This window comes from Falco cherrug, chromosome 1 (genome assembly GCF_023634085.1).
Source record: "Falco cherrug isolate bFalChe1 chromosome 1, bFalChe1.pri, whole genome shotgun sequence".
NCBI lineage: Eukaryota > Metazoa > Chordata > Aves > Falconiformes > Falconidae > Falco > Falco cherrug.
Genome location: NC_073697.1, coordinates 73932841 through 73958933, shown reverse-complemented (window position 1 = coordinate 73958933; position 26093 = coordinate 73932841). Strand labels below are relative to the sequence as shown.

Here is a 26093-nt window from a genome sequence, read left to right as displayed (position 1 = left end):
TCTTTACTAGATTGAGGTGGGTGGAGTGACAGTTTAATTTCATTTTTATTTTATTAATAACAAAAAACCCATGGCAAATCTTGCCGGATGAGCACAGGACTTTTTCCCCCTCCTTGGCTTATGAAGCGACATGGTTGCTGTGATGCTGCATGAGGTGTCTTCATCTCTTTCCTCGGCATTAGCTGTTGGTTTCTGACAGAGCTGCCACACTGAACTTAACGGTATAGCTGGACAAATCCTACAACATTAAACATACCTGAGAGCTCACAAACCTATGCTGCCTGCCTGACAGAATCTGCATTAGGCACTAGCTGTTTTCATTCCTCTGAAGCAAATTTGGTAAATTCTTCTTGTATTCCATGTATAAAAATGAATGCTTCCAATCATTGCTTGAATGATGGCACTACACAGTTTTGACTGATGAAGTGGGTAAGAGATATTTAGATGATATAGCTGGACCTTTTCCATCTCTGTATTTTTTGGTTTCTCACTGTTCTACTCTTTTCTTTTCATCTGGAAATTAGTTTGAAGTATAGCTGTTGCTGAAGTGTGTAAACCTCAAAGACACACGCCATGCTGCCAGAGTGTACCTCTGACAGAGAAACATTTAATTCCTGTTCTTTGTATCATTTGGGAAAAAGGTGGGGAGAATATTTGAAAGCATTGGGAAAGAGTAAGAGAACTGGAGTATTTATTTAATATTGTTTTGCTGTTATCCTATGCAGCTATATTTCTTGAATTTAGCTGTAGGAAAGCTTACTTTACAATCTAGCATCCCATTATTTTTCTGAAATGGCAAAAAATGTTGTTTTCTGTAGGCCAGCCTTTTCCTGAGCAGAACAGTCAGGTGGAGAGTTCAAAACTGCAGTTGCCAAAAGAAATAATTGGTAAAGGCCCACTTAACTTCAGCAAGGAGAATTTTTTCACTATATTAGGAAGTGTTTTTTTAATTGAAATGACTTTTTATCAAAGTGTTCATACAAATGCACACAGATGCAGGCACTCCCAGCAGCTTAGGGCATAGAATACGACCTGTTTATAGCTCTAATCCAAAATTTTCTGTAACATTTACGCATAAAATTGTGGTTTAAAAAAAAGCCACTCTATTTAAAATGTTTACAAGAAATATGAACCCTGTTTCAGATATACCTGAAATGGTTCTCAAAGTAGCATATTCCCTCCATCTCCTGACAAATATCTCCTTTTAGCCTTTTTTAATATCTTATTCCAATCTGCTTCTCTCTCTGCTCTGCAGTTTTGAGCTCTGGTGAAGTCTGTCCCTAAAGCCGCCTAGAGCTGATAGCTGCTTTTACATTCTGGCTATCCCTTATTCACTGTGTGTTTGGGGGAAAAAAAGTTTAAGTCATTTCAAAGCTTTCCTCATGAATTATTTCTAGAGGAAGCAAAGCTTCATCGCCTTCTCAGGGAACACATGCCTTTGGTGTTTTGGTTTCTGTGAGAAATGCAAGAAAGCAGCTCTAGAACTAGCTGTTCCTGCTTATGCCTGTTGCAAAGGGAAGGACACCAGCCTGGTCACAGAAGCCCAGACACCAGAGTCCCGTACCAGCTTCCTTCATGGTATTCATCAAGTCTCTTGATTTGTATGCCCTGCTCTTAGGAATAGGGTTTTATCTTAAATGTTTGATTTTAGTGATGTGCTGGATTTTCAGTAATATCTGGTTTTCTGAAGAAGGTAAGTGCACCTTGATGACTTCTGTACCAGATGGGATAGGGAATACAGAAACTCATATGACATTAGACCAAGAAAAGTCCAGAAATGGGCTCAGTCCATGACAAAGAAGAGATTATAGAGTGGAGATTATATGGTAAAGGGAAGAACAGCGTTCTTTTTTTCTGTTGTTTCTTCTGGACAAAATGTGAATTTAAGTATCAAATCTCTTTCTAAGGTGTTTCTCTTTTTCTGGAGCAGAACTGAAATTTGTGGAGATAAAAATCACAGAAGATCCTGCCTGAAAGAAAGATTAGATAAATGGAGTTTGTTTTTCTTTCATTTTAGCACCAGCATTTGAAAACCAGTCTCAGATTCACATGTCAAATTGTCATCCAGAGGGTATAACTGATGGGTTGTTTTCAGAGCAGAAATGAAAGTCAAGTTTCTCCTCGCTTCAGGATAAATGTATTATTATGCATCTAATTCAGTTACTGTACACTATTGCTTCTGTTTTCTGAGGTAAGAATCAACAGTGGCTTTTGTATTCGCCATTAAGTCTTGATGATATTTAAGACAAGACTCTAAACAATTTAGAGGAGTTTGTAGTTTAAATTCCATTCCGTAACAACCCAGGACCCAAAGGCCTGGGTCAGCCTTGTTTTAAGAAAACTTTATGTGAAGAACAATTCAAAACACAGGACTATTGGGCCTAAAATGGCTGAAGAAATTGCTATGTGTTGGTCTTTGCTTCACAGTACATCTTGAGAGCTTCTGAAATTTATTACGATCTTATACTTTTAATGAGAACTGGATTTTTTAGTTTCCCTGGTTTGAGAGTTGGCTGGTGGGAATAGATCACAATGAAGGGACTTGCCGAGCCAGAGCTGGTGTCTGATCGCTGAGGTGCTATCTGTTGGGGCACAGCTCAAGAAGGTCACGTCACACGTGCTCCCATCTCTGCACTCTGCAGAGTGCCATAGTTAGAACATGGCAGACCATTACCTGCGAGCTCCCCAGCGCCTGCAGAGCTGACGTCACCATACCGCTGGGGACTGTCAGAGCTGTGTCAGCTGCCATGGTGGGTCCCTTGGAGCAGACACTTAACAGGGCAGAGCATTTTCTGCTAAGTGGTCGGGGCTGGGACATCGGGGCAGTAATATGGCTGTTTCCTAACATGTATTCCTTCTGGATTTCAACAGTTGTCCCTCTGGCTCTTCAAGGACGTGCCAGTCACAGTTACTTTACATCCAAGGATATTCTTCCCTCATTAGCATATAGAAACTGAAGACCTATAAGGGCTTCCTTGTTTCAGTATATCTCTTTTTAAAACAGTGTTTGAATTAGGGAGCCAATACAAAGTTTGGATTTCTTTTTTTTGACCTTATTACCAAGAGCCCTTGTAAGTGTCGGTAGGACTCTGAGGCATTCAGCTTCCAGGATGGAATTCTCCAGGCCAGCTTTTTACACAAAAGGATTTTGTTTCAATCATTTAAAGTGCGAAAATGTTTCCCTTTATAGAAATAAGTCACCTTTGACCAGAAATGGAAAACTTCAGTATAGAAGATGACAGTACAACAAAAAAAGGTCTGTGTGGCTGTCACTGCCATGACTTTGACAGCAAAAGTTGTGACTTTTAGGGTTTTTCCATAAGTTGTTGGAGAAAACTTTGTGATTGAATGGGGCCAGAGGAAAACTTGTGAGTTAGTAAAAAAATCAGAATGTCTTTCCTGTGGAAAATTCTGGTATCACAAAATGTGGCTTTCAACCAAAATGAATGTTAAAAGTAAAAATACAGTATTTTGTTTACTGAAATTTTGTCGAACCACCATAATCTGGAGTTGGTTTATATGACTGGTGGCAGCAAAGATGTTGATCTGAGGACCATGTTCCAGGACATGTCCATTTCCATTGCCATTCCAGTTCAAACAGCCTTTCTAGAGGGTACGTAACAGTGCCAGAAGCAGCAGCTAAGAGCTGGGAGTGTCTCCCCAGGGGACTATGAAGTTGAATTCCTCCCCCCTTGCCCTCTGGCCCTTTGACACTTGCATTTCTTCCTCTGCTGCTGTCTGCCTCCAACACAGGTAACACTGCTTGGCTGTGGCATGGTGCTGAAGCCCCTCTCCTGGGAGGCACGAGTTTCAAAGGCCATGAAGACTCTAAGACATGGCTAAAAATCTTCTGCTGTACCTGAGAAAATGAATGTCCTCCCCTGAAGAGTGAGACTGGGAGTGAATTTGGACTGGGTTGTTCTTTCCACAGAAAGGACTCCAGGAAAGGGTGAACCTCGGATGAAAAGTAATGGCTGAGTCCTGGTAACTCATTCCTGCTGGTGGGATATGGGGATAGGAGGGATATCAGCCCCTATGGGGAAAGTGGAAAGAGGCTGGGGGAAGAGGGTAGGAATTATGATAAAGCCCCTGTTTGAGCAGGGGCCACCACCTTAGGTATCTCTAGCTTCTTCCTCTCAGAGTGACAACATGCAAGGGTTTCTGTAGGTTTGGCATAGGCAAAGCAGAAAGAAAAAACCAAATGCATAATGAAATTACATTGTTGGCATTAACATATGCCCTCTGTTAGTGGGGGAGGAGAAGAGAAGAGTCAAGCTTGTACAGCTTTACAGTTTTGCTAGTGAGATGACCTTTACCTAAGATGTACCCTAGATAAGCAGTGCCATGTCGTCTTTGTCCCTTGTGAGCAAACTTTGATGATGAGACAGGCATTCTAATCCTGTGATTGAATCTAACCCATCCCTTGCTGTTAACTGACTTCATTGATATCCTAAAGCTTAGTCTATACTTTACATGTTCAGCAATTGAAAAATCATTGGTTTTCCATGATGAGTAACCCTACCTGAGAAACACTTGACCAGGCAATGCACAAGGCAAGCTAGCCTGGCCCATACTAACTCTTCATTTTCCTTTGTAATTAAAATGTTTCACCTTGTAATTGAATTTCATTTCACTTTGTAATTAAAATATTTCACGTCGAATATGTGAGACTTTTCAGAGTTGTCAGAAGCTCAGTAGGATGTCATTGAGTGTTTGCACTGCATTTTATAACAATCCTGAGATTAATTCCCGGATCAACCTTGTAGCTGGTTGATTTTAAACCACTGGAAGACATGGACTGCTGAATTAATCCATTTTGCTCATTGGCATAGGATTCCATTCCACTTTTTATTTCACTCTTCCTTATTCTGCAGCTCAAAACACATTTCCAAACGTGCCTCTGTGCCATTCCAAAATGAACATGTGACTGTAGATTATCCATCAATCTTTGACAGCCTAGCCTTTCCTTTGGTCTGACAGCAAATCTGGAAAGGGCTTTGGATGCTATTCTTTTCCTTTTAAAGCTAGAATATACCAGTTCAGTGGCCATATATTTCTCTTTCATTGCACTCTCTTCTTTCTGCCAGTTTTGGGTATTTTTTTTTTTTTTTAACAATAATGATGTGCTCACCTTATTTTGCACTCTTCAGTGATCATAGCATCAGTGGCCACAAGTATGACTATAATTCCTTAAAAAGACTGAGATCCCTGACATGACTGTGAGAGAAGGGGAGTGTGAAACTCACCCCCATCCCACTGAATCTGTAGCCTGGTGGAGCTTTTTGGTGCAACTCTGTCTCCTTTGCCATTCTAGATAATAGTCCTTTAACATACACCAAATTTAGCCTGCCTTTCTACCCTGTTTTGCTAGTGTGCAGAGATTTCCAAGGACCTGGTCAGGCAGTCTGTTGTCAGACCCATGTGCTCTAGGAAGCAGCATGTGTGAATAGTCTGTTGGATGTGAAACACCTTTGAACCTCACTGTGTCGTCAGAGGTAATGTTTTTTTCTGGAATGTCCATGTTCAGGCTGCAATGAAAGAAAGATGACTTTGGTGAAGGCTCAGCTCAAAGTGGACTGTTGAAGTGTGCAGCCTCTCTTGATTGACCGCTGGATCTGTCTTTGTGCCTGGATGTTTACGGTCAAGCTCTGCTCTCTCCCTGTCTGGTGGATATAGCACTCAGGCACTGCAAGGAGTGGGGTTATGGGTTGTGAAGGCACCTCGTGCTGAGGCGAGAGCCCCAAGGAGCTGGCTCATAAGAATGCCTACCCTGAGCATGGCAGGTCTGAAAGATCTGTGATCATGTCTTCATCACCAGTGGTAACTGGAGAAATACTAGCAGAATCTTTCCCAACAACTGTTCAATCTAGGATTCAGCACAAGAGTTCCAGCTGTTGGCAATTATGCTCTCCCTGTGGTTTTCCTTAGATAATGGTGTTTGTCACAACAGATCAAACCTGTTAGACACTGCTTCTTGCTTCAGTGGGAATGCCTTTAGTGGCATAAAATGATTTCGGTGTACGGTAGATGATGTCCTTCAATCTGTTAAATTTGCCAGCTGCTTTGGGAGCTTGTGGGATGGAAGGTGTCATAGAAATGTAAAGTGCTATTATTCATCCTAAATGACTCTGCTCCATTTTCTAAAAAAAACCAAAAACAACCAAGCAACCAAACAAAAAAATTATGTATACTTCTTTCCTGCATTTTGTTCAGCGTTAGACTGGTTTCTTTAAGTCTCCACATGGAACTACTACTGTTAGTCCCTTAGCCTAGGATCTCAACTACTCTCAGAGAGGTCATTTTTCTGACCTTTGTTAGGCAGTTGTTGACATTACCTACTACTTTAGTTACTTGAACAATCTATTCTCAGTGACTAATTGTAAGGCACTGATTTGCAGTGGTTTTTACCTAAACAGGTCGTGAGTTTAAGCATGCAAATGCAGTTCATAATGCTCAGCGAGTCCGAATACTGTCTGGTTATACTCACTTGATTGATTTACTGTATTTTCCCATGTCCCAGGATTAATTACAAACAGCTGAAATAGAAAGGCCTGACAAAGAACTAATCTTGGTGTGAGAAAGAGGAAAGAGATGTGTGAGACAAAGCTCCAGTAAGCCTCTAGCTGGAGGCTTAGTTGCACTTAAATGCTGTCATTCATGGAGCCAACTCAAACTGTCAATCAAAAATCCTGTCAGTCTAAACAAGTCTGAAGTTTGAAAGAGTTTGCTTTAGTTGGCATTTAACTTTCCCTTGGCATCCAATTCTTGTCTTTAATTAGAATAGCTCACGCAAAATAGGGTTCATTTTGAGTCCAACTCTGTGAGGCGTTGTGTGTAGTGGCCTGATCTCAGAGAAGTTTCAGCTCCAGCTTGCAGATGTAGCAGTGAACAACAACATAAGCAAAGCAAGCAGTTCCTCATAAAGGACATCTGAACGGTTTGTCAGGTCTCTCATTTTTTCAGAAAGCAGCACTTCCACATTTCTGTAAGTAAAGAAAAGAGGGAACCCACCTGCAGGTGTTAGAGGGCTGATGACTTCTCATGTGGCCTCAGTTGCCTTAAAAATATTTAAAACTCCTCAGTGATAAAATATGCTGTCAGCCAACCAATTATGAATCCACAGGTTCTGAGACTGCAAAGACGGTGTACACTACTGGAATTGTGTATAATTTTTCCTCTGGAAGCTAATGTTTATGGAAAAAGTTGTAAGGTAAGCAAAAACTTTACCCCTCACAATACATCTAGAACATTAACAAACTATTTTCAAGGGCAGCAAAGGTAATCTAATGGATCACTTCATTTAGATAACACAGAGATGCAATGAACAAAGAAAAAATAACTATGTAACTGTTATGATGTCTAAAGTATGTGTCATTTGGTGGATCTGAGGTTGGAGAGTATAAAGGAATGGAGAGAACCGTAGTTTGCTTCCAGACATATCTGCAACCAGCACATCATAAGAGATCAAGTCAATAGGTGGATCTGTAAGAGACAGCAGCTAATACTGATCTTTTGTTTTACTGGGCATCTTCAGAGAAGGAAAGTAGAACCTCTCAAGTCAAATAATTCGCCAGAAACAAGGTAGTTCAACAAAGACTGAAAACCAAGGATGAAGTAATAATGATGAACATACAATACCAATGTCTAAACCTTTATGTATGACAACGATACCATCATTTTGTCTTTTATAATATAATGCATAACAGCATATTGTATTTTCACTGAAGCACTTTTTTTCCCCCCCCCTGTTCTGGCAGATTATTCATTTTATTGTAACATATCCATCATGTCTTTAGGATATTAAATGCCAAAGCAAACTTTGTTTTGAAATCTAGGCCTCCAATTCAGGAAGTTCTATTGCATTCTCCAGCATTTACAAATTATCTCTGTGGTATAGGTTTGCCATATTTGTAAGTTTTGTGTCTGTAGTTGAATTTCTATAATCTTTAAAATTATCAGAGATAATATGTTGGCAGAAATAGGTTTAAGGTTCTCCTGCAAAGCTGTGACCTCTGTCATGCCCCAGATGGTGAAGGCATGTAAGTCCCTGCAACAGCATGTTTAGATTGCTGTTTCTGGCTCCTCTCTCTGCTACTTCGAGCCTTTTTTCTCTAGACAAAGCTCAATCTCACAAATCCTCTCCATTCATGCCCTTGAAAAGGGGAGCACTGAAACCAATTATGTTGAAAATATTGTGAATACACTGAAAAAAAACCCAGGGATAGAAATGTAACTGTTTTTGTGATGTTTTTCTGGCCAGACTGTAGGAGAAAGAGGCTCTTGAAGAGCAGGCCTGCTCTTCTTATCGTGTTACAGCATCTCTGAAGAGCTCAGCTTTACAAACATGACGCCAAGAGGAGCCTGTGAGGTAAGAAATTCCTGTGCCCCATTCAATGCCACTCACTTTATTTTCTGTGGTTATTCAAGCATCTGTGGGACAGATGATGCTTGAATCTCCAGGCATATGCTGCAGGTGAAATTTTGATAACTCCAGGGTGAGTTGCTGGGAAACGGCTACGTTTTATACCCAGCCCCTGTTTCTTGACAGTCCTCTAAGAAACCCAGCTGTGGGTTTCGGCACGTGGCTGCTGACGTGTGCAGCAGGCAGGGCCACTCTAACCTAGCCATGGGGGTTCACGGGCCATGGAGATGGAGCACAGAGTGTGCAAAGAGAAAGCCAGAGCTGGGTTTGACCAGCCAAGAGAGGCTGGGGGTGGGCGGTGGGGGCCGGCTGCTGTTTTCAGCCACCTAAAGGGGGGTGACAGGGAAGGCAGAGCCAGGCTTCTTGCAGCAAAAGCATAAGAGGCCATGGGTGTGAGTCACTGCAAGGGAAATCCCAGACGCTGCTCTCCGTCCCTGGCTACCCACACTGCCTGCACGGGACTGCAGGGAGGAGGTATGGAGCAGGCAGAACCCCAGGCGCTGACTGCCCAAGGATGCCTCGCCTCGGGGGTGGTACTCTTGGGGGCTGCAGATGCTCACAGGCTGGGCTGGGCAGAGCTAGCCAGCTGGGATGCCCTGGAAATGAGCTCCTCTGGGTGTCTATCCTTTAAAAAAAAAAAAAAAAAAGGAAAAAAAATGTAAAACTGTGGGGTATTTGGGTTTGTTGTTTTGTTTTGTTTTGTTTTTAAGTAATTTTCTTGTGCTTGAAACAGTCATGGTGGGGCCAGTCAGGCTGAATAACGGGATCGGTGGTTTGCTGGGGATAATGCTGCAGTTCAATATGCTTCCAGAGCTGTCAGGCTGCGAGCGGAGGAGGGCTTGCTTGCGAGTTGCTTTTTAAACCTTGGGATTTCAAATGCTTCTCGGGATGAGTCGCAGCTCGGCAGTCCCGCACAGAGTGGATGTGCAGAGGGAAGGGAGATGCTTTCGGCTGAACCCAAAAAGTACGTGACAAAAGGAAGGCTTCAGAAAGTGGGAGCTGGGCAGGGAGAAGGGAAGGGAGCATTTCTCTTCTGCTTCATTTTCTAAGGAATGGTTTAAATTAATAGCTTCTCCTTTAAAAGGGAAAAAACCAACCATCTCATTGAAGTTGTTTTGATGTAATGAATTTTGATTTATTCTTTTGTGCAGCTGACCCAGCTGTCACCAAAGGGAAATGTATTTTCTTTGTGCTGTTTTGTTTAGATTTTTAGGATGGACTTGGAGTTTTGGCTAGTGGGAAAACTGGCTATGCAGGGGAGGACGTAGCAGGTGATTGCTTATGATGGTACTTGTTGCATCATCAAGATCTAGTTGATTAAACCTTATTGTGATTTGGTTATTAATAGCAGGAAAATGTCAATGAAAAAGGAAATATATATGAAGTCCTAAAGCAGATTTCAGAGTTGTTATCCTTTGGTGGAGCCGATTAATGTAATGTAAAGTGACCTAAATGAAGTGCTGTAGGAAGGTTTGTCAATTGTTCATACGTTTATCTAGGATTATTTGAAAACATTCATAAAGAAAAGAGGATTTTCTTGTGCATTGCAAATTAGTTATGATGATTGGGGGCAGAAGTCTGAGGTAGGTCAGCAAACCAAATACAAAGAATTTGTGTATCCCTGTCCTCATACCCCCCTGTCACTGTATATCCCAACCTTATACCATTACAATACCTTATAAATTTTAGGATAGAAGATTTCCTCCTAAATCTTTGATAACTTGCTTGGACTTCATTTCATTATCCAGCCCAACCCAGGCATTCAGAGAATACTAATATATTTGTTTCTTTTTCTAGTCTTAAGAGAGTGGAAGAGAAAGGGTTATGGGGGAACAGTATGGAAGAAAGTCCAGCTTGGGAGGGAAGCTGTGGGTGTCATTTCATTGCAACAGGTTGTTACCCTGGAATAAATCAGAAAGAAAAAAGTTGGACAAGCATTTTATAGAGTCCTCTTCAGTAATAAATAAGTGGCAAGTGAACAGGTGTTTGAGCATGTAATTTATAACTCCAAATTATTTAAATGCACTGGGTGCATTCTGGCACTGCTAGAGGTCTTAATTTTTAATTGATTTTGTCTTTTTAATCATATATTTATCATGGTAGCTGTGTGGGCTATGTTTGCTGTTAAACTTTCTCTAAAATTTCCTAGGAAGTCCCAAGTTTTCTTTCAGTGTCATTATATATTCACCAAATTTTGAACTAGTTCACATTCTGTATTACTTTCTCTTGCCATAAACTTAACTGTACAAAAACATGTGTATGTGGAAATATACCTCAGTAAGTTGATCAAGGGATTTAAAGTTGAAAATTTCTTTCCGTTATTTGACTGCCTTCAGAGGCTGCAAATTATCCTCCCCAGGATGTCGTGTGCTTCCAGTGTGCTGGGGTGCCAGCCTGCCGAAAGCGTGTGACTGCCGAAGATGGTCCACTTAATCCAGCAGTCCTTGGCCAAGCAGAGTTTGAAGCAGAATTCATTGCACATGCAAGACTGGGCCCAGAATAGAAATGTGTCTGCATTATCATTGCAGGTGATTAAACAAGGCTGATGACATTCCTGAACTACCAAAGCATGACAAAGCAATGTTACTAGATGAGATGATTCAGCCTTTGGTATCAATGTACCCAAGGGTTTCTCAAAATTATGCAAACATAACAAGAAACATGGAATTGCAAGACATGACAACTGCAATACAAGCCAAGCTCTCTAAGCCCTGAAAAGTAGGAAATTTTAGTATACTGGTGCAAGGCAAGCTGAGAGGCAACCATCAGGCTGACTTGCATGAACTGATTGCACTCTGCTAAAGCATTCACAAATATGGCCAGTAGACACTTCTTATAAATTCTGTGGTGAGGACAGTCATGCTGGGAAACACTGAAATAAAAAGAAGTTGTTCAGACTTTATGTGCAGCTTTGGTAGATACCAGGATTTAGGAGCATGCTAACAAGTACATAACTAACCAGTCAGAAATGTCTGGTACTGGATGGTGGTAGTTCAGCAGAGGATGTGACACATGCAGAATGCACGGCATGGTTCAAATACGCAGACTTGGGCTGCTGTGCAGCTGGATATGCCTCTGGGGCAGGTTGTTGCAGTAAGGTCTGAGCCTGAAGTCACCAACTCTTTTGCTGACAGCAGACCCAGGGAATGGTGTCAGCAGCTTCGTGTGACAGCATTTGCAAAGCCCAAGAAATAGTCAGATGGACCTTTCTGATGTTTGCCGTGCAAAAGGACAGGGCACTGTGAGAGGCTGCTGAGTTTAATTGGAGGATGCAGACCAGAAGATTGAATGTCAGGTGGGGATATGTGCCTGATGCCTATGGAAATTTACTGACTGCCATCAGCATAGCTGTTCTGCCAATGAAATGACTGGCTAGGTGAAACCAAGCCCACACCGATTAGATGATGAACACGATTTAAACAGCTACAGCTAGTCTAGAGCTAAAAGAGCAACAGGAAGGAGCGTGTTTTCTTCGTGTCTTGTTAAGTCAGCAATGCCTGGAAAAGGACTTGATCTCAAGTGAGCAGGAAATGTATTTGTTTTTTTAATTATAAAAATCACAAAGTACTTCCTCTGGACTTTCTGCAAATAGTTCTAGTGATCAATAAATTACTTGCCTTTTTTTTTTTTTAGAAAGAAAAATATGCATAGTTTCTAATATACCTGATATCTTTTGCTACAACTTCTATACTGAAACTTGTGCCAATATTCAGAAAACCTAGCTGAGGAAACCTTCACCATGATAGAAAAAGAGTGATCATGGTTTAGAAACACACAGTGTTGGCCTCACCGTGCCCTCGCTGACGTAAGAGGCCCCTCCCTTCGCGGCATTGCAGTAGACCATTGCACAGAAGATGGACATTGGCAAATGAAGGTTAGCGGTGACAGCAAGAGCAACCAGGGAGTTCCTGGATTAATGCTGGTGCTTTGGAAAATTCTAGTGGCGCTGCTGAAGGTAAGTGCCAGTTAGTTACTCCTAAAGTAGCTGATGGGGAAGGCAGGTTGTCTCAAATGCTGAAGGGCTGCAAGATCTGCAGTATTTGCAGTCCCTCCTCAATAGTGCATGAGGTAGCAGTTTGATTGTGTCCTGGATGATGCTTCCAGACCCTTAGGTAATCCATTTGCAATAGAATTATTTTGTATTCAGCCATAATGACTGTACAAGTGCTGTGAAATTGCTTTTCAACACTGTTATTAGCTCAGTGTTTACTGTTTGGTCACAACAAAACCAACAGTAATAAACTATTGTTCAAGTTCAATATGAGCTTGCAATTAACAGTGCTTTCAATGGGCTCTTTACTTGTGGAGAAATCTTAAATGACCCTCTTACCCCAGAGTTTTTGTGAGTAGATTGTCCCTTCACCTGTTTTTCTGTGGAGAAATGCTCTTTAGAGCGGTGCTTTTCTGGAGTTGGATGGACTGAGAAAGGCTCAGTGTGAGCTTAAATTTGGTATCAATGTGACTTGAGACACATACCATGCTTGATTAGACTTACTTTTGTTTGTTTTGTGAGATTCTCTGGTGCATATTACTTTCCTGGATTGCTTATTTGCTTTTTAAAAATAAAGGTTCAGAAGGAGTTAGTTTTTGCCTCAGATGAGACGTAGGGCTCTGTAGAAAAAAATTTGTGGGGACTCCCTGAGGCTTTCTGATTTGACACAGTAAAACCAGGGTGTTTTTTCAGCTAACCAGATTGTGGGCTTCTCTTTTTGTAAAATGGCACTTCCTCCTTAACTCGAAAGAGGACGCTGTCCTGTGCTGAGATTTTCTTTTCTGGTAGCTCATCATGGTTCAAATCGGTGTTGCAAAGACCATCTGGGAGTTGCTTCAAATGTACCCCATATCTGGAGATTATTGTGAGGGTTGGAGAAGATGTTGTTTCCTAGTATAGATGTGGTAAACCTATTCTAACCTTTCATAGAGGCTTGAAAAGTGGTCTGCAGAACTAAAACAAGAGACCGTGTTGAAACAACTACATTGTCCCTATTTTCAGTGTACTACACACATCAGTGGAGAGGGAAAGAATGAAACTCCTTCACTATCAAGACACATAGTCGTCTTGATGCTTCTCCAGACCAAAGTAAAGGCACTTGCTTTTGTGTGAGATGTTGTTAGTTCCTCCAAGATGAGCACTGCCATCAAATAATTACATTTTCTGAGAGGTGCAGAAATTGCTTTTAATATACACACCTGTTCCCACCAAATGTGTCAAAGCATGCTCCATTGTTTTAGTATTTTATAAATTTGTAAGTCTTTTGATTGCTGTAAGTTCTCTCTAATTGTGAGTTTATGTTGCAGTTCCTTATTAGTTTGCTAGTGCTGCTTCAATCTTCCTCTGAAATAAATCTTCAGTACTGCCGTAGCTTGCTACTTGTAAATGGAGTTGCCAGTTTCACTTGTTCATTGGATGTGGGTCTGTTTGTTCCTTTAGCAATGCTAAGTCCACAAGGAATTTATAAATGCTTCCTGCTCCAGGTGGCTAGAAAAACAATTATCTCCTTCTTGTATGAGAGTATGTTTTGGTCTTGTTTTGGAGAGTTAAGGGAGGTTGCGTTACTGCCAAATGCTTTCGTTTTGCAATAAAGATTTGCCTTTTGCTGCAGAGATGGGTCATCTTGAATATATCTCATCTGATAATGTCCTCCTTTTCCCAGTCATCTCCATTACCTCTGTTAACTGTGGCAGCTATGTGCTTTATTCTAAACAGAGTATTTAGAGTATCTAGTGGGAATCTGTCAGACTAAAATACATAGGCCATTGGACTGGACAATGTATCAGTGATCCAGTTTAAAATGTCTCTAAAATTAATCATAAAATATTCCAAATCCAGATTTTCATCATACTTAGGCACCTACCAGTGCAGTTAAACACAAGGAATATTTTCAAAACCACAGAAGAGCAGTAGGTGTATTGCCACCAGTGCAATCATAGGTGTGATGTGCCTAAAAAACTCTGGAAATCTGCCTTTTCATGTAGGACATAGAGCCACAGTAGAAGAAACTGTTACAAATGAAGTGGAAGACTTATTGCAGCCTTCTCATCCAAGAAATATGGTCCCTCTACAGATTATCTGTTGAAGTTAGTCTACAGCATCTGGGTGCATAACATGCATATAGGTTCATTTGCCTTTTGTTGTCTGACCCAGTTCCTTGTGGAAGTAAAATAAGATAGGCAGGAAGATTTTCAGTTTACTGAGACAGCATACTTGTCCTCAAGTAACTGAAATAATATTTTGTTTTCCTTATGGCTTAAATCAATAGGGTTTTAACTATATATTTTGGAGGATTTGTTCCTGGAGTCATGGAATATTTTGGGTTGGATGCATGGTCATCAAGTCCCACCTGCTGCTCCAAGCAAGGGTAACTTCAACGTTTTGTAATTCTCTGTGGATGGACATTGTGCATCCTCTCTGGGCCCCTGTTTCTGTGCTTCACCAATCTCACTGAAAATTTTGCCTGCTGTGACTTGTGACTTGTGCCTGTTGCCTCTTGGCTGCTCGCTGTGCCCCTCTGGCTCTGCCCTCTGCATACCCCCCTTCCATGCATAAAGGAATATTAAACAGATGGAAGCAGATATTGCAAAGGAGTAATCTTCAGTTTAGAGTGATTAGATATTTCTTTGATTTAACAGAAACTGAATGCTACAGTATTCATCTAATATCACAAATGTTCTTGAAGTTAACAAATGGAGAGTGCGCTTGCTGTGTTCCCCATGTTCTTCCCTTAAAAGCATCTGTTGCCAGGTGTAAGATATAGTGGTTGGTGGGCTTCTGGTCTGACTACTTTTATCAGTTTTCATGTTCTTAAATCTATATGATGGAATGATTAAAATGGTGTCAAGAAGCTGGGGGGTTGCTTTTAATTGCTCTCCATCCCCACCCTACCACCCATGACAAAAATTTCTTGTTGAAATATGGAAATTACCCTAGTTGGTGAAGAATGTCTCTGGTTTCAGGCCTTCAGTTAAGAGTATTTCCTGCAGAAGAAAAATCTGTTTATTTATAAATAAGGAAATGTAGAGAGTGAGATGAATTCTTTAGAAACCTGCAATTCTTTACGCTTAGCTAGTAGAAATTGTACATAAAACTTCACTGAAATGTAGTTAATAGGGGAAGTGTATTTCTGTTAGCATTGTGCTTTCTTCATCATTCACCATACTTCATTGTAGGTGACAGACTAGAAAAAATATAGAGAAGAGAATCCAGCAGGAACCAGATGACTGCACTGATGAAAAATATTAGCTAGATGTATTTTTAAAAATGGCATTAGAAGGACTATATAGTATTAGTGTAAGTTTTTAACTTCTTGCCTTAACTGGTTTATTAGCATGTGTTTTCATTTTGTAATCACCCTTTGAAAAGCTGATGTCAGCTGATGATTTTTTTTTCCAGAGTCCTGTAAAAATAAGCACGCGTTTTCATGGGATCTATTTAAAATGTAAAGCCCACTTCTCAGAGAGGTTTCTGCACACAGATCTTCTGGCAGCAGCTGTGTGGGTCTCCCTGAGAAGCAAGGCAGTGCAATGAAAAGACTGCTAACATTTAGATGAGATGCATAAAGCCAAAGGTGGCTGGTGAAGGATTTGTTCTCAGTTATCAACAGTGAGGAAGAAAAAAATCAGGTTTTTTTGAAAACAAAGTATGAAAGTTAAGATGTCCAGAAGACAGAGTATATGTTCAAGCTCTTTGAAGGCTCAGGGCAGGATGTTATACCTACTGGCAGAGATCAGGATTTCAATATGTGGTGCAAACATCTGTGGACAGGCAAAGACAGTTCTTCATGTACTCCTGTTAAAACCAGTAATAGGTGAGCATCACTCAGCAGTTGTGCTCACTGCTGCTTGGGCTGAAGCCTGGGGCTGGGCACGGGTGAGGGCTTGGTGCAGGCAGGCAGTGCGTGCTGCAGCAGCATGTTGCTGTCAGCAAACAGTGGCAGCCCATGAAATTGCTTTTGGTGCATGGCGGGTAAGCGGGAACATCCTGGTCAGACATCCGTGGCTGGTGAAATGGGAGCAGCAATGGTCTGGCAGGCTGGGATGAGTGAAGTGGACCAGCGTGAGCTACAGGAGCTCAGAGGAGGTGGAGAGGGGAGAGCAGGTCGGGTGAAGAGCCCACGTTATGCCAGAGGGTTACAGCACCAGCAAATTCAGAGCACTCTTGCCATAGAGTGGCAAATGTAGAATAAAGGGATCTCTTTTTTCAGGTGGACTTTATATGATTATTAAAGAGCTGCAGGTAGCATTAAGGCACTCGGAGGGAGAAAAACAACCTATGAAAGTATGATGAATGATAAGAGAAAAAAATGTTGTTGTAGTGTATAAATGATTTTTCCCTGAAAAATGCAAAATTTCTTATATTAGAGGAAATAACTCTGATATCATGTTTTGACTACACATGCTTTTTTCTAACATGCTTTAATGCTCTGAAAGATATATTCTGAGAGTTCTGCCTTCTGCTTTGTTGTTGCACTGTGCTAACAGTCATGCATTGCCTCATGGCCAAGCAAATATGCACTGAACTGTAATAGTCCAGCTAATTTGGTACAGTGTTAGCATTGATCAGATTTGTTCAGCGTGCGGCCTGCCTAAGCATGCCTAGCTTGTGTTGTAATTTGAGGTGCATTTGGACATAGCATCAGATAACTGTGGAGGCATTTATCCCCAAGGGGACAATATGGTATCTCAGGGGTCACATTAAGGAACTGACTGGGTGTGCAAACCTGTGAGAGATGAGAAGGTGACGATGGACTGAGCCCTCACCTCAACTGAGTATTAACAGCTTCTGGTAGTGGGCTTTTAATTGCTTGTTTTTCAAAAATGCCTAAGTCATGGTTGAATTTGGTTCTTTTAGGTTTTATGCATTCAGGTTAGATTTGGATGTGTTTAAATAAAAATAAAATGTATGTAGAGGAAAATGTTATGAAGATCTGGTTAATTCTACTGGTCTCGATTACACAAATACACCAGTACTGGAACAGAAATGTCCTCAGAAAACATGCCTTTGGTATCTTGCTTTAAAACTTTCAGGTCTTGGAATAAAAATCCATTGCCTCGAGGTTTCATTATAGTAACTTGAATTACGGCAGGGAAAAAAAACCTGTGCTATTTCGTGCTTCCCCATGAAAACAGTGCAGCAAGTAACACAGTGCTCCTCCCAAGGTCGGGTTGTGCAGGCACACTCAGCTCAGTACCTTGTACTGAGTAAGCTGTTACATTTGCTGGCCCCTGTCCAAGCAGCGCAGATAGTGCTGGAGCTGGCACAAGACAGCTTGTTTTTCAGTTGGGCTGATTTTTTCTTACTGAGTTATATTTTGGTGTTTGTGGTTTTGTTTTACTCAGAGAAGCAAATGTGTCTTTTTGCACTGGTTTGGGTGGTGTGGCTGGGGATGCACATAGCAAACAGTGTCCGTATGATTTCCAGAAAAGACTTTGCATTTTAAGGCTTTTTGTCAGTATCCAGAGAGAAGTAAACGTGCCTTTGAGATGGCTTTGTAACAAGGAGACAAATATTAAAACATATTTTCACTTTTATTGTTTACTTCTGATTTCTGTATTCTCATGTGAATAATTTTATATTTCCTTATTAATTATAAACATATGAATTATTAATACCCCTTGTTTACATTGACTCGTAAGGCTGGCAAGGTAGACATCTGGGTTTGCCTACCTTGTTGAGTTTCTGACTGGTTTAGTTTCATGATATTGAGAACCCGATTAGGGTTTGATGGTGTTCCCTTTGGTTTTTTTAAGATTTTCCTACCCCCCGCCCCAGCCCCCCACCCCCGACACATGCTATTAGATTGCTTGCAACTATGAGAAGTTTGAGCACAGATATTGAGGGCCTGAAAGAAAGCATCTTGTCAAAGCAGGGGCTGTGCTAAACACGAGATCTTCAGGATACATACCCTAAATGAGTCTTCAGGTCAGACATTAAATGCTTTTTTTTCAACTATCCATTTCAGTAACAGCCTAGAAGCACTTGCTGGAATGGAATTAACTAGATACATATTTTATTATAGAAAAAAATTCTCAAGGTTTTTCTGCAGTGACCTCAGTCTGTATAAATACCTGCCTAGGTCTGAAGCAGATGCCAGACTTTGGTACCCAACTACCTTTGCTGTTTGTCCTGTTCTACACAGCACTGGAAGTTCCTGTTCTTGTTTGTCGCTTTTGGGTGAACTGCATCAAATTCACAGTTCCATCTGCTAAACCAATTGTCTTCTTGATTAAGTGCATGCTATAAATACGTGTTTGAGTGCTCTTGGCCTTGGCGTATGAACTGGTTGGAACGAGCTGTGGAAGAAGAGTGTCATCCGGAGACTGATAAGAAAAATAACTTTTCCACATGTGGATGGTCGCGGTTTGATTTGATTTTTGAGGACCAAATTAATCTGTATTTAGTCTGTAGTGTTGTAATGCAGTACTGTTACCAGAAGTTGGTTAACAAGCGAAGTTGGTGGGGATTTGAGGCGGGGGGGGGTGGGGGGAAGGCTTGTTTTTTTAATACCCAAAGGTAATAACAATGTTTTCAACAAGTATGCATTTTAAATAGATCATATTTTGAAAAATATCTGACCATCACTAGCTCTACTATGGTCACCACATAGCAATGGTCTTCTGTTTCCTGATTAAAAAGTTCCTACATACAAGATATTCATTAAGCCCCAAATTTCATCATTTCAAACCAGATGGTGCTGCATACTGAAATTACCTCTTACATTGACCATCAGTGAAATTACAAGGAACTTACCAACTACTACCTAATAGCTGGTACACATGGATTGCTCCTATTTCATCATACATAAGTATTGTTTACCATTTTTCTTTAAAATTTCTAAGTGTAACTGTATAGACTTCATTTTTTACTACAGTAAAATCAAACTCCTACACTGTGAATCCATGTAGCAGGTCAGCACAGGGAGGCTCCTATGCTGTTAATTCACTCTCTTGTTAGTGCTCATTAATCCCCTGTGTAAGCAAGCCCTTACTTAAGCTCATTTCAGTCTAAATAATTTCCACAAGATAAGCTTACATCCATGACCAAAATCAGAGCATAAATAAAGCTTCAGATACTCTTATATCCACCTAATGCCAATCATACGACCATTTTCCATTATTTTCTACCCCTACCCATTAAAAGGGATCTGCCCTTGCCCTCCTTTTTTAGCCACTATTTTTTTTGCCTTCTGCATTGCATTCTTGATCAATCTTCCAGTTGGAAAGCAGAAACAGATGGCTCTAATTATTTGGACATCATTTTGTCACTAAAAATCAAATTACGAAAGCTCTCATAGAATAACTTTTCTCATCTGTTCTGTTTTCCACCCTTATTTTGGGAGAAATAGACAAAGTTTATTTTTATATCTGGTGCCTGCTTCCTTTGCCAGCTAGCTGAGGGACAGCTGTTAATTATTTGTCCTCCATTTGCCTGCAGATCTGTTAGTTGCCCTGCCATGAAAACCCTCCAAGCAGTCACGTAGGTGACAGCATTTTGATGTTGTAGTCACATCGCATGTAATGGTAAGGCCATATCATGATTTATGAGAGTTGTCAGGTCCAACATCTCATAGAGTCAAAACACAAGTGATGGTAGAATTAATTTAGGAGCCAAACAAAGCAGGATAGCCAAGTATGCCAGAAGCTGGCCTTGCTGCAATTACTAACATCTTTATGGGCTGCTCGTTTACGTTGGTATTGTTGAGTGAAGCCATCAGGTTGTTCTGGACAGTGTCTTTAAAATCTTCATTTAGGAAGTGGATGTGCATTCAGCAGTGTGCTTGAGCTTCTGTTCCAGGAGCACAAATGGAGGGAGGCAAAGCCAATCTGAGGGAAAAATGGACAGGTGAACACACCTCACATGGGCCCTGGAAAACTTGCTTCACCCATTAAAGATTCAATATAGTGGTTGAATAAAAAGTAATGCCTGCCTTCATTATCTTTACGTTAAATCACATTGTTGAAGAGAAGGAGAAAGACTGTGCCTTATACAGAACAAGGTTTTCATTCTGCATTATGTGGCTGCAATGATACTGAGCACCCATAAACACAACTTACTGAGACAGCCGTGCTGAATCCAGGGCACCCATCCGTTACCATGGCAGTGTGAAACAGCTGAAGCTGGGAAAGCATCTCACAGCATGTCTTCTAACTTTGTAAGTTTTCCAATAGCATTCTCAAGGGGTCCAAGTTCACTGTTACTAAAATTAAAAGGAATAGACTGAAGTAAAGCTGCACAGTGTACTCTAGCATTTAGAGAGCGGTGGCATGAGATGGGTCCAGAATCCATGGTTTACCAAGTCTAAATGACAGGACCCTTCCACTACTATAAACTGATTTTTTGCTGATTCATACCAGCTGTCATTGACCATACATCATTTTGGTGCTAAGAGAAAAGCTAATACAGACATAACCTGGTAAGACTCAGCAGTGACAATGGCAAATGCAACCTGTTTTACTTAGCTGCTGCCCTGCTTAACAAGTCATCTGGAAAGATTTGTAATAGTTATTTGGGTTTTCTTGTTTTGGAAAGTGTGACAGCAACTTGGAATAGTCTCCTATAGTTTAATTTTATTCTTATTACTTGGGAGAAACTAAAAGTACCCCAAAAATGCGTGAAGTAACAGCTTTTGAGAACATCAGCAAAAAACAGCTTCTCATTAGAGCTCATCACCAAGCTTAGACATTTTTTTTCATATTTCCGGGCCTCATCTTCATACAGAAAAATATTGACGTTAGCGAGTATTTAGTTTGTAAATCAAAATTGCCAAAAAGGCCAGCTTCTCAAAGGTGATACTCTAGGAAAAGAGAAAAATCTTAGATGTTGTGAATATCTTAAAGCCTTGATGATACTGATGGTTTGTTTCCATTTTTGTGTTTTTCTGTCCAAGAACAGGTCTGTATTAGAAAAGCAGCATTTGTTCAATAGAGTAGATTTTAAATTCTCAACCTTAAGAGTATTTAAATCTTTATTTTTGTTTTTCTATTGTGAAATTATGCCAAAGTAGTGAAATAAATTGTGAGTTAAATGAGGTATAAATTCTATTTGATTAGCTTGCAGCTATTTGTACTGTTTTATGTAGAAAATGTCCACTAGTTTAAATTATTTTTTATCAGAGTTCAGGTTTTTCTGTTGAAATATATATATACACGCACACATAGATATGCACATTTATCTTCTTGGATCCAAATTGCAGTGTAAGAATGGTTTTCTGTCTTTATCAGCTTGCCACATTTCATACAGCTGGATGCCTGCCACATCCTGCTGTCCCAGGGTAACACCAACAGAGTGAGTAATAGTCATCTTTTCATTCAGATCTTAAAGCTGTTCTTACTGCTATTAACATTACAGCAAAAATTATCGTAGTTTTTTATGAACTCCGTTGAAAGCATGATGACTTCTACAAGGGCTGTGTAATCTAAACATCCCTCACTTCAGCTTCTCGCTGAGATTGCAGGCTCTGTGTAATCTCCGGTATTTATTGCTTTCCAAATTCCACTCTGTAAGCATCAATATTTTACATTTCAGCCAGTATTGCCAGCAAACTGTAATTTCAGCTTAGAAATGTGTCAGAAGACTTTTTTCAGCTTTTGACACAGCTTACCACCCTTAACTGAATAAACCAGGCCAAAACGTCCAATTCAGCTTCTCTTCGGCAGAGGGATAAAGCAAGACACCTTTGGGTGTGAAATTCATAGTCCATTTCTCAAATGAGTTTCTGCAGCAGTGAGTTCCCATATGGTGAAGTAAAGCATAATGCATATGACCGACAAGTACTGCTTGCCCTGAATTACATTTATATAATACTCCGCTACATAATAAACCTCTATATAGGGATAAATCCTGAGCATGCCTAACAGATAAGCTGGAAAGGAAGAAAAAAAGGGATCCTTTTCCTTTCTCTGCGGTTTAGCCTCTCTGGTATGCATTGCCAGAAATGAGGCAGGGTTCCGATGTAGTGCACGCGTGCTGCTAAGAAGATTAGGTTTGAGGGAAGAGGAAAGGAGTTTAACAGGGTTAATTTGCGTGCCCAGGCAGCCCCACTCTGAGAGCACAGCACCGTCTGTGCCTGGTGCCACTGAGCATTTCCCCTCTGGGCCACCTCTCCGAGTGCTGTCTGCCCTTATACTCTCACACCTTCTTCAAGGGTAAGTGCTACACAGGGTGACATTATTTCTTGCTGCCTAACCACTGGGAATAGCATTGACAGTCCTCCCGTGCAGCCAGCCACCAGCAGACACTCCCTTTCATTTTTTTCTGCTTTTACAGTGATGTTACCTTTGGTGAAGTGTCACATTTGTGGTAGCATCTGTCAAATGGCTGATAAGGCTTGAAATCAGCTTTCTGTTTTGAAGCCATAGCTTTTGTACCATTTACTGCATCGCTTCAGTCCCAGGAGCTTTGCTGTCAGCATTTCTGCTCCAGATCCACTCTTGCAGATGCTCAGGGTGTGTGATGCATCTCATCGGGTGCTCCCAACCACCGAATGCCAACCTGCCCTGGGGAGTACCCACAATGGGACCACACAGTGAAGGGGATAATGCCCACAGGTAGAACTGTTGTACAAAGAAAGACCTGTAGTATGTGCACTTCATAGGTGAGTAAGGTGTAATAGAAGGTAGAAGGAAGAAACTGCGGTATGGGAGATTAGGAGCTAGCAACAGAGCGGGGTGGAAAAGGGGGGGGTGCGGGAAAGTCTGTTCCCACCATTTTCAAATGGCTGCTTAAATACTACAGTGGGGTAATAGTTATAATCTTGAACCTATTCTATCACCTAGCTCCTTTTCCACAGACCCGTATCAGCCTTTTCCCATACCCCACACTGGCTGAGCTGTACAGTGGCAAAACATGGCAATGCAAAGCAGGTCCTCAGCTGTGACAAGGTGCCATACCTTTGACTAAGCTGTCCAGATCTGATCATGTGTGTGAGCGCTCTGCATTGCTTAGCTGCTTCTGACTTGGTAAATAAGGATCTCCATCAGGCAATTCAGACTCTTCTTGTAAATAATGCTAATGAGAGCTGAGTGGGTTAGCTGTAGGCTGCCCTGCTGCTGAATTTAGCCAGTGATAAATATGCATTTGTTTAAAAAAAACCCAAACGCCAATGTAGAGAGTTGGTGGGGTTTTATTCATGTGCTGGAGATAAAGAGCAGTGAAAGAAGTATCAGGACTATAGAATGTATTTGTTCTTACACAGGTGATGTTACTGCTGCTGTTTTACCTCTGTATCCTACCTTTTCCACAGGGATTCCCAGGTTTGCAGCACTGTAAATTAGTGGATAGGAAGCTTGGGGAGACCCATGGAATTCAATGTTTTTAAGTGTGGGATTTGATACCAGTGGTCCTAATAAAACCTAAGTATGACAAGCTATTCCATGTTGAATCCAAGTTTGTGTCATCAGCTAGCTCTGCACCCCGAAGTGCAGCAGCTACCCAGAGTGAGTTTTATGCTAGCACATCTTTGCCTTTTTCATATCATCATCATAACTGCTTTAGTACTTTTCTCCACTCTATTTTCCCTGTTGATGTTTTTAAAATATAAATATGTACTGTTAAAGTCATGAAGGCTACTTGAGGGAAACTTGATTACAGGGATGTGGAAAGAGCTCAGGGACGTGTATTTGATTTGCGTGAACTGTGGAAGTGAATTTTTTGCCTTGCTTCAACAGGCTGAGCCCATGTCCCCTGGAATGGGTCCTGAATGGGCTAAGCTTTCCTTTCCCTCTGTCTTCCATTCAGGTTTTGAACATGGGCACCCAGCCACACGCTGTGACCAAGGCAGAGATCCCTGACTATGTTCTTTACACCGTAGGAACATGTGTGCTCATTATTGGCTTCATTGGCATCATTGGAAACCTCCTAGTCCTCTACGCATTTTACAGGTACAAAACTTCCTTTTACGGTTAATCTGACTGGCCTTGAGGTTCATGTGTGCCTGTGTGCAGATGTTCTGCATTGGTTCCCTCTTGGATTATATCTCCAAGCAAAGGCTGATGGCAATAAGTAGTGGGGAAAGGCAACCATCCCCCCGCCCCGCCCCCCCCCCCCATACATCCATGCACAACACTGATAACCTCAGTGTAAATTACTTATGTTTTAAGGAATCAAAGAAAATGAGAAAATAAATACCTTGTTTGAGAAACAATTCCAAATGAAAGTTTAAAGAGGAGTTTAATACTTTTAATGGCAGAAACCTCAGTCTCCCTGTTGCAGGCTTCTTCACTTATTCTCTAGAATGTGCAGAAACACTTGACAAAAACCGATGCTCTTCCCAGCAGCCCAGATGTCCTGGATGGACCAAGAAAGCAATATGCTACATAAGTTCATGCCATCAGTGTATTCCCTGCTTCAGGCAGCTCATAGGATTTCTGTCAGTTTGTATGCTCGCTTGGCTTCTGACAGTGTAATAGACAGCCAAAGCTACTGCAGCTAGAGTATGCAGAAATCTCATGGAAAAAATAAATAGCCTCCTTCTGTCCCACACTCACTGGGATATAAGCTGGATTTTAATATCCTTCTCACTCACTGCTTGCTGTCATCATGCTTACAATGCTAGAAACACTGGTGGGGTTATGAATCAAGCATTAGCTCCCTATTGTTAAATGTTTAAGATGAATAGGTTAGTTTAGTTGTTTTGAATAGCTGGCTTTTAATATGAGAAAGAGGAGAAACTGAATTCCCTGCAACTGTAGATACGATCGTGGTTTTTGAAATGCAGTGCAAGCTCTCCATTTCTCTTGAAATTTGATTTTTAGCTGGTGTAATAAAAGCATTAAATTGCCAAAGTACAAAAACCTTCAGACAGGTGAGCACATGTAAAGGTGTGAACTCTGCACCCTCTCTCACCCAGTTGTTGCAGGCAGTTACAAAACCCAAGATTTTGTTAGAATTGCAACAGCATTAAGATGGCTTTCTCAATTTCTTTTTCATTATTTCTTTATCAGCTTGAGGAAAGAAATTCATGTTAGCTGCAGATACCAGTATTTTAAGGCACATCAGAAAGGCCTCAGTTGTTCAACTTTGTACACTGAAGGAGGCATTTGGGGGAAAAGAAACAATTATTTCTAACTATTGAGAATTACTACATGCAGGTTGCAAGAACAAAGCTATTTATAAAATTCGGCTTCCTCCCTGTGTCTCACAGGGTGTGCAAAGTCACCTCTTTTTGTATTATATGTACCTAACACTGTGAAAAGTCCTGAATTCAAACTCTAGGTATCAAAGGTCTGAACTTCACCATGCAACCAATACAGTGGTTAACACTGAGGTACTACTAGCTGAGTATTACACCTCTCAGTATATCCTTCAAAAATGCCAGTTTTAAGGTAGACTTGGGTGAGCCAAACTCACAAATTAATTTAACTTTCCTGGTGGGACATAGTATTTGATCAGAGCGACAAAGGCATTTTCAACCAAATAACACCAAGTAAAAGCAAGAGGTTCTTTATCATGTTACCAGTATCTTTATTCCTCTTAGCCAGAGCCAAGGGTAATCTTGAATGCCAGCTGAAAGTTTCCGAAGAGGTTGTAACTCCAGATATCCCTAGGAAGTGAGACTACATAAGGTGGTGAGATGCCGTGGAAAAAAACCTAGAAGTGGTGGTTTTTATCTTTGGATTAACTTTGCTTGCGGACTGGCTGCCCCTTTCGCATTCCTTGTTGTGGCATTTAATGTTG

At 41.0% G+C, this 26093-nt stretch overlaps 1 protein-coding gene across 18 annotated transcripts in view; it reads left to right on the top strand.

The window, feature by feature from the left end:
- Nucleotides 1-201: 201 nt before the first annotated feature.
- Nucleotides 202-26093, top strand: part of LOC102054640 (melanopsin-like) — a 49939-nt gene continuing 24047 nt past the window's right edge. For 2 of the 18 annotated variants that reach the window (XR_003562048.2, XR_003562049.2), the window contains exons 1-3: nt 11164-12377; nt 14683-14781; nt 24156-24298. Coding sequence is in view for 13 of the 18 variants with exons in the window: in XM_055715906.1 (XP_055571881.1) it covers nt 12291-12377; nt 14683-14781; nt 24156-24298 (329 nt within the window). In the remaining 5 variants the exon portion in view is untranslated. Of the gene's footprint in view, nt 1694-3190; nt 3257-3753; nt 3968-5371; nt 5496-7123; nt 7211-8260; nt 8369-8774; nt 8897-9100; nt 9387-9439; nt 10951-11161; nt 12378-14682; nt 14782-19383; nt 20572-22195; nt 23855-24155; nt 24299-26093 lie in introns of those variants that run through there. The other 16 variants (XM_055715942.1, XM_055715949.1, XM_055715957.1 and 13 more) reach the window with 16 other exon arrangements.